Source organism: Mytilus californianus, unplaced genomic scaffold (genome assembly GCF_021869535.1).
Source record: "Mytilus californianus isolate M0D057914Y unplaced genomic scaffold, xbMytCali1.0.p SCAF_1, whole genome shotgun sequence".
Taxonomy (NCBI): domain Eukaryota; kingdom Metazoa; phylum Mollusca; class Bivalvia; order Mytilida; family Mytilidae; genus Mytilus; species Mytilus californianus.
The window spans coordinates 26,726,490-26,747,695 of NW_026262581.1; the positions used below are offsets into that span (position 1 = coordinate 26,726,490).

At 32.1% G+C, this 21,206-nt stretch overlaps 1 protein-coding gene across 3 annotated transcripts in view; it reads left to right on the forward strand.

Moving 5' to 3' along the window:
* The first annotated feature begins 346 nt into the window (after positions 1-346).
* LOC127718017 (serine-rich adhesin for platelets-like) overlaps positions 347-21,206 on the forward strand; it is a 39,629-nt gene continuing 18,769 nt past the window's right edge. The window contains exons 1-2 of one of the 3 annotated variants that reach the window (XM_052223918.1): positions 347-494; positions 6,639-7,175. In XM_052223918.1, coding sequence (XP_052079878.1) covers positions 6,676-7,175 — 500 coding nt within the window. In that variant the 5' untranslated portion in view covers positions 347-494; positions 6,639-6,675. Of the gene's footprint in view, positions 495-1,053; positions 1,123-4,043; positions 4,162-6,638; positions 7,176-21,206 lie in introns of those variants that run through there. The other 2 variants (XM_052223925.1, XM_052223911.1) reach the window with 2 other exon arrangements.

A 21,206-nucleotide genomic window follows, 5' to 3' on the forward strand; every position in this document is an offset into this window, starting at 1 on the left:
TTGATGTCGGATCTCAGGCAGTCTGTAAAATTTATTCTTACCTTTTATAGATCGGGGCTATTGAGAGCTTGGCATATTTTCTGATGTTGATTGCCTCTTTAATGAAACTTCGAAAGCCTCAATTTTTGCACTTACTAATAATCATTTTTCAATGATAAACGTATAACCGGAAACTGTCACTGTGCGCTCCCATGTATTTAATTTCTACATATACATGTTCAAAGAAACGAAGGTCTTCAAATTTGACATCATTAGTAAAAATATTAAATTATCGAAGTTACTTCTACAAGTAAATGCTTGAAAACCGGTACATTTTTACTTTGATAGTAACAAGTTCACAGGAAATCGGTAGTGAGTGTGCTAGATCTAGATTGGTTAAAATTTCCGGTTTCATTTCATAAATGCTACTTTAATATTTCATTGAAAGTTTTAATGAATGTATAATTAAATTTTTCTGATAGGAATACGTTGATGTTACGACATTTTTTGAATTGGTAAGTTTATTTTTTATACATGTAGTGTAAATCATTTAATTGATACACTGTGTTACAATTCCGCGTTAGTTAGTTAACGTAACAAAATTTATAGAATACGTCAAGAGTAAAAAAAATCACGACATCGTGGCAAACAATGTACAAATTATGGATTTAGCTATTATTTTATGTCTTTTGGTCATATAGCTCTGTAACTGTTTCGGTTCTTATACATCCTTGGCTTTCCACATTCAGCTTTGAGCGTTCCTGACGAAGGTAAACCCAGAAAAGCTCTACAGACGCATGGAATTTATAAATATAGTTTCCGTTTATTTTACTATATCTTTCTATGCAACTCTGCATAAAGTATTTAATATACTTTTTAAAAAATTATTGCAAATCGAATGAAATAGACTGTATAATTACACGTAGGAGTGTATCCTCGAGCATTATAATTTGTTATTGTAATTAACTGTCACCTTAGGTCATTAGTAATAAATAGTTGACAAAACAAGTGTATAGTCATGTCGTAAGTATACCTTTTTATTGAGATATGTTGGGAGATACTACACAATATATTGTTATATCGAGGTTTAGGACTTGTAATCTAGTATAATGTAACAAGGATTTAACACACACTTTGCATTAGGTTCGTATTCAATACTGTACTTTTCGGGTCCCTTTGGTCGATTCTAGGTATTTATTATACACCCCAGATTTTCAAATGTGTATGTTTTGCTGATGAAGATAAACTTTAGAAAAGTGCTTCGGACGCACGAAATTTAGGAAGTGTTATTTCTATATACGGCATTTACATCTGAAATAATTCAAAATATAATTTGTCCACATGCACTGTTATTTGTCCTGACACTGTTTCAATTGATAAAAAAGTTATTTGGTACTCAAAGCAGACCGAGATGAATGCATCGGAATACATAAACACTTGGTATAGTTCCAATGTATTGGAACGTTTGATGATTATCATATATTTGCAGAAATGGAATTTGTAATTGTAATCTTTGCGCATTTAATGCTTTAGTCAATCTGACATAATTTTATCTAATTACATAGAAATGATTTTTATGGGTTAATTTCTATTTCCTCCATCATAAATAAAAAGAAAAATAGAAATCACACGTCGTATATATGTGAGTCAGGAAAAAATATAATGTAGGAAACAAGTCGTTATAGAAGTTATCCGGCAGTATTTGTGATTTGGGGCGTATGATAAACATGCAAATCACTGTGTAATGAGATCATTGTTTTATATAGGATAAAACTAACATGCTTTTATCTTCTTTTGGTTTTGTGGTCAGCCATGCTTGTTCCTATACAACAAAATGTTATTACTTGACATAAAACATATCTATTATATTATATGCTTATTGATTATAATATACATGCATGTTGACAATACGCATATTAATTTGTTGACTAACGCTATACACATGTACATGTATATATACATGATTAATGAAAAAGTCCGTAAAACACGTAAAGAATAAGAAAAGGTCATAGTTCATTTTTTTAAATTCATCAACGCTTAAAATTTAAAATGCGATAATCATGTTTCTTCAGCGAAAGACTCATAAGGGACACGAGTTCCTATCAAATGGAAAGTTCGGCAGCTTTTAAACAATGTATTTCGATTTTTTATTTATCAATTTTCGAGCTAAATTTAGATTTTGAAGTGGGTTCAATGAAGATTTCCTATATAAAGGGGGAAATCATTTTAATGATTAAGTGTACTGTAACAGTTACTGTTATTCCTCCTCTTATTGAGAGATTTTATGACTTGTCTACATCCTCTAAATAATGATGATAAAACACACATTAGTCAATAGTCTAATAAAAAGACAGATAATTATATGGGAGACAACACACGAGATATATCCATCTGCGCTTGCTATACTTTATGACCATTTGAATATTAAACTGAATGTTGTTCTGTTTTAAATGTAATAAGTATAATGCTTAAAATCTCAATCAAGCTGGGTGATGTTTCTAACCCTCATTCGATACATATTTCTAAAACTAACTAGTCACAAACATGTATTGGAAACAATTCCCATAATACATACCATCCCTGCAATGTTCGATCGAGGCTGTTTTGAACCGAAAAGAAATGGAGACAATACCCCAAAATCGAGTAAAACAGACACAATTGCATTACGCCGATTAGTTTTATACAGAGTGCTAACCATATTAGGGAACTGATGATGGCTTCATAGCGATGTTAACCAATTATATAGGACAAGAAATATGTCAGGAGCGATAGCAATATGGCATACACACAATAAACTTGCACTGTCGGAAAATATATATGTGTTTCATTAAGAGCTTGAGAAACAGGAAGAAAAGCGAGACTCGTAAAAGATTTTCACTTATATCGTAGCGAGTACACATTGATTATTATATAAGTTTCGACAATGAAGTATATATTGTGTTTTCAGCGGACATTTATATTCAGTTTTTAAATTCTCAATGTTTTTCTATGAAATCTGCATTGCTTGAACGCGGACCGCGAGGAGAACACTATTAAAGTGATATTGTGATGTAAATATTATTTGTTTGTTCATAATAGAGGAGACGATATTCGTATAGTCAAGGATGCATAATCCTTGGTATAGTATAAAAAATATAACATTGATTATTTGTAAATTAACCTGTATTTAATAGAAAAACAAAGGATATGGGGTATCCATCCATGACACAAAATCAGTACATGCACAGTAAAAAAAACCCACAAAAAGCAAAGGAAGAGCGCTTTTATTGCTGTTCTTCATCTCAAAGTCACAGTGAGGCCTAGGCCTTCAACACGAAGCAAAAAAAAAAATCCTCACTTCACTGCAAGTTTAAGACGGCCCCTAGCACCGGCTTGAGCGGAATTCTTTGCAAAAATAATTTGGATAGACTTTGTAAGATGTTACACCACCTACTCGAGCCCGCTAAAAAAAACATACTGGGAAAGTAGTACATATTTAAAACAAAATAGTTCCTACGCATAAGGGTACATCTTAAACTATGTATCATATATGTTAGTAATTAATGTATCAGATGAAAGGAGAAAGACTGGTGATCCTTGTAGAGCACACAATTTACTGATAATTTTGAATAATAGAAAAATGTATGAATGAATTCTAAAATTGAGGGCATATATACATGTAGCCTGTTTCTCAGATATGAAGTGCGTGGTTTGGTGTATCATGTGTTTGTATTGTAAAATGCATGTTTGTAGGATTTTTTTTGAAATATGTAGAAAAACAGCAACTGATTGTAAAGACTATTACGAAGTAAATGAGTCGGCGTTTTTTCGCGGTTTACAAGCTTAACAATCATCCCTACAAATATATGAGTGACCGGAATTTATAAACATACAATGTATATTTTATTGTTTTGTCTGGATAGTCTTTTGACAGGTTAATAATGTATGTCAGTGTGTTGACGTCAAATTTTATGTAATAACTTTATTGTACCTATATATCTACACATACATGTAATAACAATGTTACTACGACAGTATATATTTGCAATATTAATAGCATGTTTTCTCGTGCGTGTCAGTTTTCTAGAGAAAATGTGTATTCAACATGTATACATGTACAAAGCTAATTCGAAAAGTGAATGGGATTTTAAATTATAACAGTTTCTTCTTATTATCATCTCATAATACTAGTAATTGAAAACGGTAGGGCTAATTTTACCTAATTTATTTCTTTCAAGGGGAATTTTCAAAAGAGTTATTAGATCTTTACTCAATTTTACAGATTGCAGTTTAATGTGTATACTATATAAATTCTAACAGCAGTTAGGATTATTTTTGAATATATGACCGAGTAAGAAATGCAATTTTGATAGATTTTGGCAAATTTGGAATTTCTCTCTAACAAATATACATTTATTCTCAGCAAAAACCAAAACTATGTTGGAGGTAGAGCTATATATTATCTTTCAGATGCAAATTGATTCATTTTGGTCAAAGAAGTCTTTCAAAGTCAAATTTTATTTAGAAAACAAATTGTCTGCATCAACTGTAAAAGTAGCGCTAAATATAGTTTTGGTGTTAAGGTATAAAATATGTAAAATGAATCATTTTTTTTAGTTTATTGTTTTATTGTTTAATGTTAACCTTTCATCAGTGTTTACAACTTCCTTCATTTGAACCTGTTAATGAAACAAGTAAATGGGGAATCAACCAACCTATTACTGAAAGTTGAGGTTATCATAACTTTTACTTCTTATGTCGCAATAAATAGAAAATGCAATGTCCAAAGAGACTATTGTCGATGGTTTTGAACAATATCATCATTTATTTAGTTTTGACTATCTTCTACCTCATCAATTGAAAACTTAAATCAATCTTACTGAGACAAGCGTATATTGGCTTGTAAAATAATGACATTCTATAATCGGCACATTCATGTGCATGCGACCTTTGTCTTGTTGAAATGAATCTTGCCCCTTTACTAACACAAACGTGCATTCCACCAACACTGAAGTCATCACTAACTTATAAAGACGCATTGATATTTTGGAAATGTTTAATACAAATGGTCTTTCTAAGCCTACGAAATTTTGGTTTTCATTTGTAAATAGTTTTAAAAATAAACTTGAAAAGCATAGCTCTGATTTACAGTTTGAAAAAGGTGCATTGATTCAACCATTTTGCCAAATAGATGCTTTTCAAGTTTATTTTTAAAACTATTAACAAATGAAAACCAAAAATTCGTAGGCTTAGAAAGACCATTTATATTTAATATTTCCAAAATATCAATGCGTCTTTATAAGTTAGTGATGAAAGGAACATGTGAGCTTTTGCCATCACTTGGCGTCCGTCGTCGTCCGTCGTCGTCGTCCGTCCGGTGTAAACTATTTCAAACATCTTCTCCTCTGAAACTACTGAACCAATTCCAACCAAATTTAAGCTGAATGATTCTTAGGGTACCTAGAAAACATTTTGTGTCTTATTTTCTGTTTTGTCAAATCATGGCCGCCATGGCTACAAATAGAACATAGAGGTAAAATGCAGTTTTTGGCTTATATCTCAAAAACTAAAGCATTTAAATAAATTTAATGACCAAAATTGTCAATTGACCTCTTTAAAGAAACTTTTCACAATCTGTTCATCTAGTTTGCTTACTTTGAAAAAATCTTCTCCTTTGAAACTGCTGAATCAATTTCAGCCAAACTTGGGCTGAATGAGTTTCAGAGAATCTAGTATAAATTTTGTATTTTATTTCCTTGTACGTCAAGAAACATAGCCACTATGGCTAAAATGGAACATAGGGGTAAAATGCATTGTTTGCTTTTGAAGAAAATATGACAGATACAAAGAACATTGAAATGGCATTTTTAAGCCACTCATTAATATATATTGAAAAGCAAAAATAATCATTGATGAAAGATTTAAGCAAAAAATTACAGGTGAGCGATTCAGGCTCTTGAGAGCCTCTTGTCTCATATACTTATACTTCATGTCCCTTATTATCTCATATGCATACACTTCTTGTCCCTTATTTACTCATGTACATACACTTCATGTCCTTGGTAATCTCAATCACATACACTCCATGTCCTTTGTTACTAATGCACATATGCATACACTTCATGTCCCTTATTATCTCATGCATAAAAACTTCATGTCTTTTGTTATCTCATGTACCTACACTCCATGTCCCTTGTTACTCATGCACATACGCTCTTTGTCATTTGTTATCTTCTATGCACACACGTATGTCCCTTATTATCTCGTGTACATTTACTCCATGTCCTTCAATATCTCATGTATATACAATCGATGTCCGATGTAATCTTATGTACATACACTTCATTTTCTATGGTGTCTAATAGAAATACACACCATATAAAAACAAGGAGATGTGATATGATTGCAAATGAGACAAGTATCAACCTGTGTTTAAATGAAGTGGATGTAAGTAATTATAGGCAACCGTACGGCTATCAACAATGAGAAAAACCCATACCGTATAGTCAGCTATAATAGGCCCCGACTTGAAAAATATGAAACAATTCAATTGTTTCGTGTTCCTTCTTATATATTAACGAACATGTATTGTCACTTGATTTGTCATGTACATACACTTCATGTTCCTTCTTATCTCAATTTTACTGTAAAACTGTAATCTTCATTTTGAACTCTTTCAGGTGAAAATGGTTCCAACTTTGATAAAATCCTCTTAAAATGGCTTCAACGACAACAACTTCAACATCAACAATATCAGTAACGTCCACTGAAAAGAATATTACCGATGCTGCAATTGCCACCAACAACACATTTTCAACATCGACATCGATAACAACAATTCTGACGAATGTAACTGAAACAACATCGTCATACCTTTCAAATGTTACCGATTTTACCAAAACAACATCGTCATACAATTTAAATGTTACCGATTTAAATGAAACAACATCGTCATACAATTTAAATGTTACCGAAGGAGTATCAGTAACAGAATTAACTAATACAACTGGAAATCTTTCTTCAAGTACTGTGAAATTTAAATCAAGAACTAATGACACGGATATTCGGGATATAACATCAAAATTACAGACATCTACGCCGTTTACTTATACGGAACGTTCGGATGATTTGACGATTGTTATCGGAATTCTTGTGCCTATAGTGCTTGTGGCCATTATGGTCGGAATATGTGTTTGTTATCAAAAATACTGGAGAAAGTAAGTATTTTGTATGAGGGTCTAGAAATGGTTTACAGAGTAGAGAATAATGGGCAACTGGTGCAGAATAGAGAACAAAAATTATAAAGAATAAAGAAAAATAGTTTGAAAAAATAAAGAATGGGAAAGAATTGGGTGCTAAAATATAAAGAATATAGAATAATGGCCACAAAATATAAAGAATAGAGAATAATGGCCAAAAGATATAAAGAATAGAGAGAAACGACATAAAAATACAGAAATGAAAAACCCCAATCCAGACCCTCTTAAAAGATATATACTAAAATGAACTAAAATAAGGAGCAATGTTAAGGCATCTTATGAGTTCCTCTTTACATCTCACCCTCCCTGCACAAAATGAAACTTTGTTAACAGTTATGTTGCTCCTAAAAGTTTTGTGAATTTCAAAGTTGTCCTTGAATCTGATAAACATTTATTAAAATATTAGCTAAACATTATAAAACGGAGGCTATAAGGTGACCATGATACTGTATGTTCATCTCCATCCGAAGTTATCTTATGTTGATATTTAAGACGACTTCGTCCTAACGCCTTGAAACATGAATATAATAGAGATATTCAGAGCAAAATGAGAATGGAAATATGAAGTAAATCTAAAACATAAAACTATTTTAACCCCCCTTTTTTCAACTGTTGCCTGTACCGAGTAAGGCTATCTTAACCATGCGTTGTTCTTTATTTGTACAACTTTTTTTTCCGGAGGAGTCTGTTGTTTGTGTGGTTTATTGTACTGTCCAATATTTTTTAATATTCCTGTTGACCTTTCTATGTACAAATGTATTATTCATTAAAACCATGTTTGGAGATTATTTATTTTAAAATTCTGATTTCAAGTTTTAAAAAACAATCAACTGGTTAGGTCTAGTAAATACTGTTATTTTTTTTTTTACAACACAACAATAGTTAGCCGCAACATTTTTATCTCAATAGTAAGAGTTTACTCATAAAACTTACTCAAAACATAAAAGATTGCAAGAGAGGTCAAGGATGGTCCAAGGAAAACTAAAAGATGTCCCTATAAAGAGAAGCCAAAACTTATATAAGTTTTACTTTTCTCGGGGAATTATAGTTATAAAATAAAACGAAGGAACGGTGGAATGATAAGGATACATTTTTGGCCTCCTGATTTCGAAAATCAAAGATTTATTAATCTTTCAGATGTTCATAAGACATTAGGCTGTCGGACATCAGTATTTATATTTTTGAATTTTATTTTATAGATTGGCATTAGTGCTTCAAACTTCTTATGTATAGTGCAAAACAGCAAAAATCTGTCAAAATAGCCTCATTATGAGATAATGTCATTCATATTTCATTATGAGCAACAGCTTTACCCAAAGAGATATTTTGCTACAGAATATGTATTTTACTAAGAAGTTAATGAAGGTAAAACATATTTTTTTGTTTTGGGGGGGGGGGGGGGGGGGGGGGGGGGGGGGGGCTGGGAATGTTGCTCATATATATTTCGACCATAAACTATGCGTGAAATTGCCAGTTTTATGCAAAATATGTAAATTTCGACCTGTTTATGACGTCATATTGACACCAAATGGGACTTTTCTGTACTAAGATCTCCAGCTTATATAAACCTGTTCAAAGGGCATTAAGGAGTAAGAACAAAGAACAAAGACTGGTCGGCTCAGAGTCGGAATAATGTGTCCGGGTAAGGGACATGTCTTTCTGTGGACTGTTACTTTGTGAACTAGCACGTTAAAAATCTTGCTCAAGTGTGTCGGTCTAGTACAAATCAGGTTTTATATTTATATCACATTATTATGTTCTCGTCCTGATTATGCATTTAGTTTTGCCACTGGATATTAAATAACCATCCATCCATCCACTCAAAGAGCTACTAACAGCTAACCTTACTATGCCAGATATGAATATCATAATATAAAACACATAAACATCAACTATATATACATCTCAGCCTCATCGTAAGATATTCATAATTATCAATAATGTTCAAGAATTTTATCTTATATATCCGAAGTTTAAAATTAGACGCAGTTTTAACAAATTTAGAATTAGTGGTTATATCAATTTAGTTCGAAACCAAAGAAGGTTTCTTGCCTACCTGTGAAAACTTACAATATGAAAAGAAATTTTATCATATCAGCTATACTTATGGCACGCCTGAACCACTTTTATTAATTAATCTTAGATTATCTCAGATAAACTAGGATTATCTCAGATAATCCCGGTTTATCTCAGATAAACTAAGATTATCTCAGCTTAATTCAAATTCGAGAAAATCCTAGTTTATCTCAGAAAATACAGAAAATTCATTATCTGGAGAAAATCCCGATTTATCTCAAAATATTAAGAAAATCTAGGTTTTTCTGATCGATTTTCAGATAATCCTAATTTATCTCCAGATAATTAATTTTCTCAATTTCAGATAATGAATTATCTCATTTCTCGAGAAAATCTAGGTTTATCTCGGATTCTAAATATACAAAAGAACAATGTAACGAGTGTTTTAATTGGACGCCACTGAATCCGGCGTTTATAATTAACGTTTTACTTTCTCTTTGAAACCATGATGGTGACGAATTTACTTCCTATTATTGGGTGAACGGGGATGTGCCAAAATATGGGTCATAATTTTGCGAGACTTTATATAAAAATTAGCGTCCTTTTCAGAGGAGGGGCGACAGTCAGCATACGGCACGCAATTTTTACTGATCGATCGCTGTTATTGTGTCATTTATCACTACTCGTGGTGTGAACATCACCGTTATTGACACCTGGACAAGCGAAATTTGTTGAATCAATTATAAAAACAAGTAATATACAGAAGGGCTGATTATATACAATATACATATACTTTGTACATACGTAATTAACAAATTTGGTAGCTATTTCTTTTACACAAACTGACTGTTTATTACCGACGGCTAATTTCGACATCGATAATCATTGAATTCTCATATTTTAATTCATTCAGTCGGTTTTAATTTTTTAATCGTGACAAAGTTTTGTAAAATATTTAATTTTAACTATTGCGTTATTTCGTCATTTGTCAGTAAACAAAATAAATAGCACTAGAAAGAAGGCAACTAAGTAATCCAATACACAAATGCACGATTCAATTATGGAAAAAACAATTATTTCATCATGGTTATTCATTAGACATAATTTTCATTTTGTTTTCAAAATAATTAAATACATAAGAGTTTATATGCCACGAACCTTAAAGCGCCAGTTATTAATTGTAGGATATAAACAATAAATGTACATTGTCTGAATACAAAATGTGTGTGTACTCGCTAACACAGGTGTCATTCGGTTTATCGAGAGAAATGATCGTGAAAGAATATCTAACGGAGGTCAAGTATTGCGAGACGATCGTGAAAGCTCTGGTACCGGATCGTGAAAGAAATTATATGAAAAGTTATTAAATAATCTAATTTAATTAATTACACGGACAAATTTACAACAAAATAAAACTGTCTGTCAAAATGGTCGAACATTATGATCAGTATGTGAGAAAATCCACTTCTAAAAGTACATAGTTTTTACAAAACAACAAAAGGCATATTGCTCCTCGACATTTCAGTGACATCAAAAATGTAAACAAACATGATTTTTTCACAAATTCCAATAAAATAAACTATTTTTCTTCGAAAAAGGGCATTCTATTTGAATGCATCAAATGGTTCTCATAGTTATTTTGTATAAACATAATCTGAAACTTGGTAAAAAAAGAAATATTTACACAAAACTGATATTTCGGATCGTGAAAGATCACGTACTGGTTTATGAAGATCGTGAAAAGGATCGTAAAAGATTTAATGCTACGAAGACGTTCATATTATTCTTCAATTATATGATAATTAATATTTGTTATTGGTATTAAAAAAAACTAGATTGGCATGACTGACCCGGGTCTCTTTTGCTGGTGAATAGGGCTATAATCGTGCAATGCCATTGGATCTAATATCTTATAATACCACACAGACTAGGGTAAATTGTATCAATACCAGTCCATTTGTCCGTCCTTCCTAAGTATTGTTTTTTTTATACATTAAGATGTTTTATTTTGTATTTATAACTTTGAATTCTCATCTTTATGCCCATTATATTTATAAAGCTTGCATACCTGTATGCTATAGGGCCACGGTATTTGATGTATGGTGTACATGTCTGTCTGCATGTTTCATATATGACGTCAATTGTATTTGATATATTGAATGATAGTAAGATGTCTGTGTCTGACTGTCGGTCAGGGTTCATATACTTTCGACCTCATGTTCCGAATTAATTGGCCAAACATAACTTTTACATTTGTCAGTTTCTAAGGTACTGTAAGCATCGGAACACCTATATTTGGTGTACGGGATTTTTGTAGATATCTGTATGTCATGGTTCATCTGACCTTGACCTCTTTTTATGAATCATTGACAATTTTAAGAGTATGTGACACTTCTAGTAAAACCCTTAATATTACAGAAGTTCAACAAATATACTATCATAAGTAAAGCAGACGAGACATTTCAGCATTTGCGCTCTGGTATTCTTTATTCTGTAATATATAGTTGTCTCATTGGAAATCAATCCACATCTGCTACGTTGTATACAAAGATACATATAACAAAATGTTGGTTATCGTTCAATCTCAAATTTTTCATGAAAGATGCTGTTTTTGCTATAAGTTTTTGGTTGATGGTTAACTTTTTGGTTTGAACGTTGCATACCCATATTATTGGCTAAATAATGGCGGTCTGCCTGATTTGTACTAGTCCGATTCTCAGAGCTGAATTTTTCACACTGATTTAGACACGTTTTAAGTTAAATTTTTTTAACTTTAGAGGTAAAGTGTTGAATTTAAAAAACAAATGATAGCTTTCATGTTCGTTCTTATCAAAAAAGTTACTGGCTTCAACCAGTTGCAGGTATATCAAATGGTAAAAGAAATATTGATTTTTGAGTATTAAGTCTGGTCACGCATTATCTTTCACGATCAAAATAATGCGTTGCCTGATCTATCACGATCAAGTTTGATGAAAAATCTACAAAATTCAAGGTTTTCATAAACAAATGAACGATTTTAAGGGAAGAGCATACTTTTATTTTACTGTACTTTCGGACACAACAAAGATTAAATTTCAAATATATCATGATATATTGAAATATGACCATTATAGGTACATAAAACGTGTTTTTTTAATTAATCCCATAGACATGCATTGTGCCTTTTATGTTTTTTCATAAAGTACTGCATATTTTCTTTATCTTATTGCACAGTAATGTTGAGGAAGTTGAATCATTTTGACAGACATATTTTTTGTTCGGATTTGTTCCGCATTTTGAAAATTCAGCGATTTTTTCACACATTCTGAAGTAGAATTTACATTTAATTACATTCACGATCCGGTACCAGAGATTCCACGATCGTCTCGCAATACTTGACCACCGTAAAATATTCTTTCACTATCATTTCTCTCGATAAACCGAATGACACCCGTGGCAAGAAACAGGAGAAAACCTCTTCGTTCTGTTTCTAAATCTTGAACCAAAACGTTTTATTCTTACAGGTAAATGTAATTACAGGTGACAAGATTGTCAAAGCTTTACCTGTTATAGTGCTAATATATAACAACTGCCCCCAATAAATGTTCACATACTGTGGATTCATTTTTATTCGTGGTATACCAATTTTCGTGGGTTTCGTGGGTCACAGCGAACCACGAATTTAAGAATTCAACGAAGAATAATCCCAAGAAATGTGTATGGAGTCGGATGTTTATTTCCGGTTATGTTATGCAGTTCTAGTATAGTGTTGACTAGCGATAAACATTGTAACATAACACGTGTTTTTATTGAAAGAAGATACAAGTATTTTGATTAAATCAATAATAAATATATCGAATATCAGTGATAATTTACTTTTTAAAATTGATTCAAAGTATTCATGGAAAATAACTGCAAGTTGTTAATTACCGTGTCATAGTTTGGTTTACTGGTGATTGAAAATCAATAGGATTAAGTACGGGGATATTGCCCGTAGGTAATATTGTTTATGACAGGAACATTTATTTTCACACCTTTTACTTATATGACTGTTTATTATATCGTGATAAGGGAAATGAGCTTTCAATCATAGAGTTTTGAATGCCTTATAAAATTACGACAAGAATTTATAATTTGTAAAACAAACAAATAACTAGTTGTCTCTGTCCATTATTGTAATAGAAGTTTTCAATGAACACTTTAACCTAGAATGACCAAGCGAGGATTTTGACAATTCAAAACTTTTTCAATGAATTCCTTCTTTTTTGTTACATCGCGATGACCTTGAGGTCACTCCGATGTATTGCTATCGCCTAGATTTCCATTATGTAAATTAGTTTTGGGTTTGTAACCGATCTATAAACATGATAAATATGCGCACATAAACGAGTGCAAAATAACATTCCTTGTCATTTGATATAAATACATCTCTTCAATGAATACTGATAAAAATATTTTTGTTTACAACATAAATTAATAATGTGAAAATGTTTTGTAGTTAGATATATATATATAAGTAAAAAATCATTGATAATATCAATGCACACGTACCGAAAAATTGTGTTAAAGCATGCGGAAGAATATCTCGAAGAACGTTTTGCGACAGGACCGGTAACTCTGTAATTGTTTTTGCGGGAAAATATGAATGCCTACTCGTATCGAATTTTTACAGAAAAGTGTCCACCATGCACTTGCATTGCACTATTATTAGAACAGTAGAATAGAATGATATACAAACGGATGCAAATCATATATATATGTAACTGTTATTTTAATATAATATATAACAACAAATCAGTGTATACTGATTTGTATCACTACAATATAATAGTTATTACGGTGAAGTTGAATTTCCTGTCATTTATTCATCATACTCGCACGCACTTGTCTAGAAAAAAATATATCTCTGTACATTAACCTCAGTTTCAGGTAAAGAGATATGTTGTTTTTTTTCTGAGACAAGTGCTTTTGACCATCCTCAAGAACTTGTGGTCATCCGATGTTCAGTACTTCAGTACTTTGATTTGTTTTATTATTGATCAAACCAAGGAGGTAATATGATCTCCAAAATCAAAAAGAAATCCACGAATTACGTATTTTTTTTATTATTTTTTTTGTAATCAGCGATCCACGAATTTACGTATACCACGAAACGTCTTTTTTTCTCTATCCACGAAAATTGATACCCACGAAAATAAATGAATCCACAGTAACAGGAAAAAAGTAATAAAAGTTTGTTTAAGACTGTTCAAAACAATATTTTAATTCAGGCACGAAAAAGAAATTTTGAAAGATTTATATTCTTATGGTTTCTGTTCAATCTTTTTCTCAAATATTTTATTCTAATAATATCTTTTGACTCGAAAACTAGCATATATTTAAGGAAGGACTTATCTTTTTAGACAACCAGTTGAATTTTTGTCGAGCCTGCGACTTTTGTCGCAGAAAGCTCGACATAGGGGGCCGTTAGCTAACTTCTTAAAAGCTTTATATTTTAGAAGGTGGAAGACTTGGATGCTTCAAACTTTGTATATAGAAGCCTCATGTTACGAAGTTTCCGTCTGTCACATGTCCATTGTCCTTTACCTCATTTTCATGGTTCAGTGACTACTTGAAAAAAAAGTTAAGATTTTTTGTAATGATAATTTCTCTCTTATTATGAGTAACATGATAACTATGTTTTGTATTTGCGTACCTTGCAAGGTCCTCATGTCCGTCAGACAGTTTTCACTTGACCTCGACCTCATTTCATGGATCAGTGAACAAGGTTAAGTTTTGGTGGTCAAGTCTATATCTCAGATACTATAAGCAATAGGTCAAGTATATTCGGTATATGGAAGGACTGTAAGGTGTACATGTCCAACTGGTAGGTGTCATGTGACCTTGACCTCATTTTCATGGTTCAGTGGTTATAGATAAGGTTTTGTGTTTTGGTCTGTTTTTCTTATACTGTATGCAAGATGTCTACTATATTTGGTGTATGGAATGATTGTAAGGTGTACATGCCTAGCTTGCAGGTGTCATCTAACCTTGGCCTCATTTTCATGGTTCAGTTGTCAAAATTAAGTTTCTGAGTTTTGGTCTTTTTTTCTCATACTTTTTCTTTATTCTCAATAAACTATATACATGTACATAGGTATAGAGAAGACATTTATGTACAATATTTACAATAAGACAGAACAAACAGAACTATTGCTCAGACAATATATGAAGTACATTTTAGCCAGGAGCACATATACCTGTGTTGATAATCTTTATAAATTTACAAAGTTTAAATCAGTTCTGATTTGTGTTTTGAAGACATAATCTGCTTGTATTTAACAGTATTTGCATTTTTAAAATAATAATGTGACATACAATGTTTCCTGTTTTCTTCAAAGTATTTGCATTCTAATATGTAATGAAATTCATCACCAATGTTATTTTTATTACATAGAAGACACAATCTATTACTTCTAACTATATTATTCCATCTACCCTGTTCAATAGGGAGCTTGTGGTTTGTGGTCCTAAATCTACAAAAATCAATAGACAGTTTGTTCCCAAGAATTTCAAAATAATCTTCTTTTCCAAAAAAATCTTTAAAAAGTTTATAATTAAGTGCTTTTGGTGAGTTTTCAAGCAAAGAATGCCAGACTTGTACAAACTGATCTTTAGGTCTGACCTTGATGAATGAAACTAACCATTTACAATTCATAAAAGATTGCGTTTCCCACACATTGGGGATACCACATTCATTTAAAATAGTCTTTACTCTGTTTAACCATGAAAAATGCACATTGTCATTAATAGACATGTGATAACACAATTCATATAGGGTATATGATAGTTTTGTCTCTTTACCAGAATTTAATTCCCCCCAAAATGAGATCAATCTAGTTTTTATGTCCAAGTCTATAGGATATCTTCCAAACTCCCCATAAATCATGTAAGAGGGTGTTGATGTTTTCCGACCTAATAATAATTTACAAAATTTTAGTTGTACCTTTTCAATTATCTCATTATTTCCAATACCCCATAATTCACAACCGTACAGTAATATTGATTTCACCATTTTATCAAATAAGTCCAACTGACTACATATAGAAAGATTATGTAGACGACCTAGTCTTAACACTTCGTAAAAAGCCTTAGTAGCCTTTTCTACATTGATTGCTTCGTTTTATTAAAATTACCTGTTCTTGTTAGAATTATGCCCAAATAGCTAAATTCATCAACGATATCCAGTTTTTTTTTCATTAAAGAAACATTGAAAATTACATGATGGTCGTCTCCTTGAAAAAACCACGACTTTTGTTTTATCAACATTTACTTTTAGCCTCCATACATCTGTGTATTAGTAATCTAGAAAACAATCTAATAGTTTTTGGAGTTCAGTTGCGGATTCGGCCATCAACACAGTATCATCAGCATACAGAATAATAAAAAGTTTTAAAAATATGTCAAGTTTTTCTTCAAGCTCTGTTGAGACTGATTTTAGGCCCTCTATATTACAGGTTTGGAAAAATGAATCAAGATCATTCAAAAAAAGAGAAAAAAGAAATGGCGATAAATTTTCGCCTTGTCTAACCCCATTATTACATGGGAAAAAATCAGACACGGAATTGTTATATGAAATACATACATGACTTAGTACCTTGATACATATTTACAATAACATTATACATACATCCATTCATATTATTCAAAAGCATTGCGTCTCGCCAAATCGTGTCAAACGCTTTTTCAAAGTCGACGAATGCACAAAATAATGTTTTCTTTTTTAATTTTACTAATACTATATGCAATAAGTCTGTTTTTTAGAATTTATCAGCAATAGGTCAACTATATTTAGTGTATTGAATGATAGTATTTAAAACATGACATTTTCAAAATTTCGGTGTTAAAAAATATAGTCTTTAAAAACATATAAACTTTATCAAATACAATAATATTTATTTAATAAACATTTACACAAGCGACGACCAAAGACATCGTTCATCGTTTGTTGATGTAAAAAAGGGAGAAATAGAAACCATTTTGTCAAATTTTTTATTAGAAGGTATAAAGTTCAGAGAGTTTTTCATAAATATATTCTTCACGGCCATATATTTCACGGAATGATGATAAACTTTTATTACAATTACATATCGAGGTTATCTAGACAGGTATATTATCTGTTTCATCAAACAGCCCAACGAAACATATACCCAAAAGACAGCTGTGCAGTCCTTTTTTTATTGCACCTTTTTTTTTATTGCACCATGTGCACTTTTTGTTCCTCACAACAAATTAAGATTCACAAAGTAAGAACATTTCTGTAGATTCTTTGTTTTTGTCCAAAATGAAATTTGATAAAGCAAAGCATATATTGACATTTCTGAAACACAGATTTAAAAAAAATACTATTTCCTTACAAAACAGTGATTATAAGGTCCTTTGTGCTCTTATAAACTCCTTTGTGGTCCTTTCTGCTACATTGTGTTCAAAGTAGGTCCTTTCTGCTACATTGTGCTCAAAGTAGGTCCTTTGTGGTGTTTACGAGACCAAAAAAAACATGCTGTCATAGTGTATTGGAATGTCGAAAAATAAGTCTCAGAAAAAAATCACTGTGTGGGATTCTTTCATGAATTTGGTTTATAATTTAAAATGTATAAATGATTTGGTCCATTTTAGAGGTCAATGCCTAACTCTATCTCTACCTCTATTATCATGGCCGACAGCCGGTAATAGTAATAGTGGTCGTTGTGACAAACCAGACACCTTCTACCTTAATGCTTCAAAACGTTTACTGGTCTAGTGCTAAGGGTAATTTTAGATACCATGCATACCTCTACTTCTGGTAACCATAACCCACACGGGAAATCAATAGGACATTCATCGAGTACCATCTATGACTATAGGACATTCAACAAGTACCTGCTATAGCTTTGGGACATTCACCAAGGAACTGCTATAAGTATAGGACATTCAACAAGTTCCTAGTATAACAATAGGAATTCAACACGTACCTGTTATATACTACTATATAGAACATTCAACAAGTACCTACTATACCAATAGGATATTCAACAAGTACCTGCTTTAGATATAGGACATTCAACATGTATTTGCCATCACTATAAGACATTCAACAAGTTCCTACTATAACTATTACTACTCTGTATATCTATCACCACTCTGTATATCTATCACTACTCTGTATATCTATCACCACTCTGTATATCTATTTCCACTATATCTATCTCTCGTTTGTTCATCTATCAATACTCTGTATATATATCGCAACTCTGTTAATCTACCACCACTCTGTATATCTATCACCACTCTGTATACCTATCACCACTTTGTATATCTATCCTCACTTTGTATATATATACCACCACTCTGTATATCTGTCCCAAACCTGTATATCTACCAACATATTGTATATATATCACCACTCTGTATATCTATAACCACTTTGTATATCTATCACCAATCTGTATATCTATCACCACTCTGTATATATATCACCACTCTGCATATCTATCTTCACTCTGTATATCTATCACCACTTTGTATATCTATCACCACTCTGTATATCTACCACCACTCTGTATATCTATCAACACTCTGTATATCTACTACCACTCTGTATATCTATCACCATTCTGTATATCTATCACCACTTCGTTTATATATCACCATTCTGTATATCTATCACCACTTTGTATATCTATCACCACTCTATATATCTATCACCACTCTGTATATCTACCACCACTCTGCATATCTATCTCCACTCTGTATATCTATCACCACTTTGTATATCTATCACCACTCTGTATATCTACCATCCCTCTTTATATCTACCACTACTCTGTATATCTACCACCACTCTGCATATCTCTCACCACGTTATATATCTCCACTCTGTATATCTATCACCACTCTGTATATCTATCACTACTCTGTATATCTATCACCCTTCTGTATATTTACCACCACTCTGTATATCTACCACCACTCTGTATATCTACCACCACTCTGTATATCTACCACCACTCTGTATATCTATCACCACTCTGTATATCTACCACTACTCTGCATATCTATCACCACTCTGTATATCTATCACTACTCTGTATATATATCACCACTCTGTATATCTTTCAACACTCTGTATATCTACAACCACTCTGCATATCTATCACCAATTTATATATCTATCACCATTTTGTATATCTATCACCACTCTGTATATATACCACCACTCTGTATATCTACCCCACTCTGTATATCTATCACCACTCTGTATATCTATCACCACTCTGCATATCTATCTCCACTCTGTATATCTATCACCACTGTGTATATATATCACAACTCTGTATATCTATCCCCATCCTGTATATCTACCACTACCCTGTATATATATCATCACTCTGTATATCTATCACCATTCTGTATATATATTTCCCCACGCTGTATATCTACCACCACTCTGCATATCTATCTCTACTCTGTATATCTATCACCACTTTGTATATCTACCACCACTCTGCATATCTATCACAACTTTATATATCTATTACCATTTTCTATATCTATCACCCATCTGTATATCTACCACCACTCTTCATATCTATCACCACTTTATATATATCTATCACCACTTTGTATTTTTATCACCACTCTGTATATCTATCACCAATCTGTATATCTATCACCACTCTGTATATCTACCACTTCTCTGCATTACACACATATCTATCTCCACTCATTCATCGAGTACCATCTATGACTATAGGACATTCAACAAGTACCTGCTATAGCTTTGGGACATTCACCAAGGAACTGCTATAACTATAGGACATTCAACAAGTTCCTAGTATAACAATAGGAATTCAACACGTACCTGTTATATACTACTATATAGAACATTCAACAAGTACCTACTATACCAATAGGATATTCAACAAGTACCTGCTTTAGATATAGGACATTCAACATGTATTTGCAATTACTATAAGACATTCAGCAAGTTCCTACTATAACTATATCTACTCTGTATATCTATCACCACTCAGTATATCTATCACTACTCTGTATATCTATCACCACTCTGTATATCTATCACCACTCTGCATATCTATCACCAATCTGTATATATCTTCCATCACTCTGTATATCTACCACCACTCTGTATATCTATTTCCACAATATCTTTCTCTCGTTTGTATATCTATCAATACTCTGTATATATATCGCCACTTTGTTAATCTACCACCACTCTGTATATCTATCACCACTTTGTATATATATCCTCACTTTGTATATCTACCACCACTCTGTATATCTGTCTCCACTCTGTATATCTACCAACATTCTGTATATCTATCACCACTTTGTATATCTATCACCACTCTGTATATCTATTACCACTCTGTATATCTATCACCACTCTGCATATCTATCTTCACTCTGTATATCTATCACCACTTTATATATTTATCACTACTCTGTATATCTACCACCACTCTGTATATCTATCAACACTCTGTATATCTACTACCACTCTGTATATATATCACCATTCTGTATATCTATCACCACTTCGTTTATATATCACTTTTCTGTATATCTATCACCACTTTGTATATCTATCACCACACTGTATATCTATCACCACTCTGTATATCTACCACCACTTTGTATATCTATCACCACTCTGTATATCTACCATCCCTCTTTATTTCTACCACCACTCTGTATATCTACAACCACTCTGCATATTTCTTACCACGTTATATATCTCCACTTTGTATATATATCACCACTCTGTATATCTATCACTACTCTGTATATCTATCACCCCTCTGTATATCTTCCACCACTCTGTATATCTACCACCACTCTGCATATCTATCACAACTTTATATATCTATCACAACTTTGTTTATCTACTACCACTCTGTATACCTATCACCACTCTGTATATCTATCACCACTCTATATATCTACCACTACTCT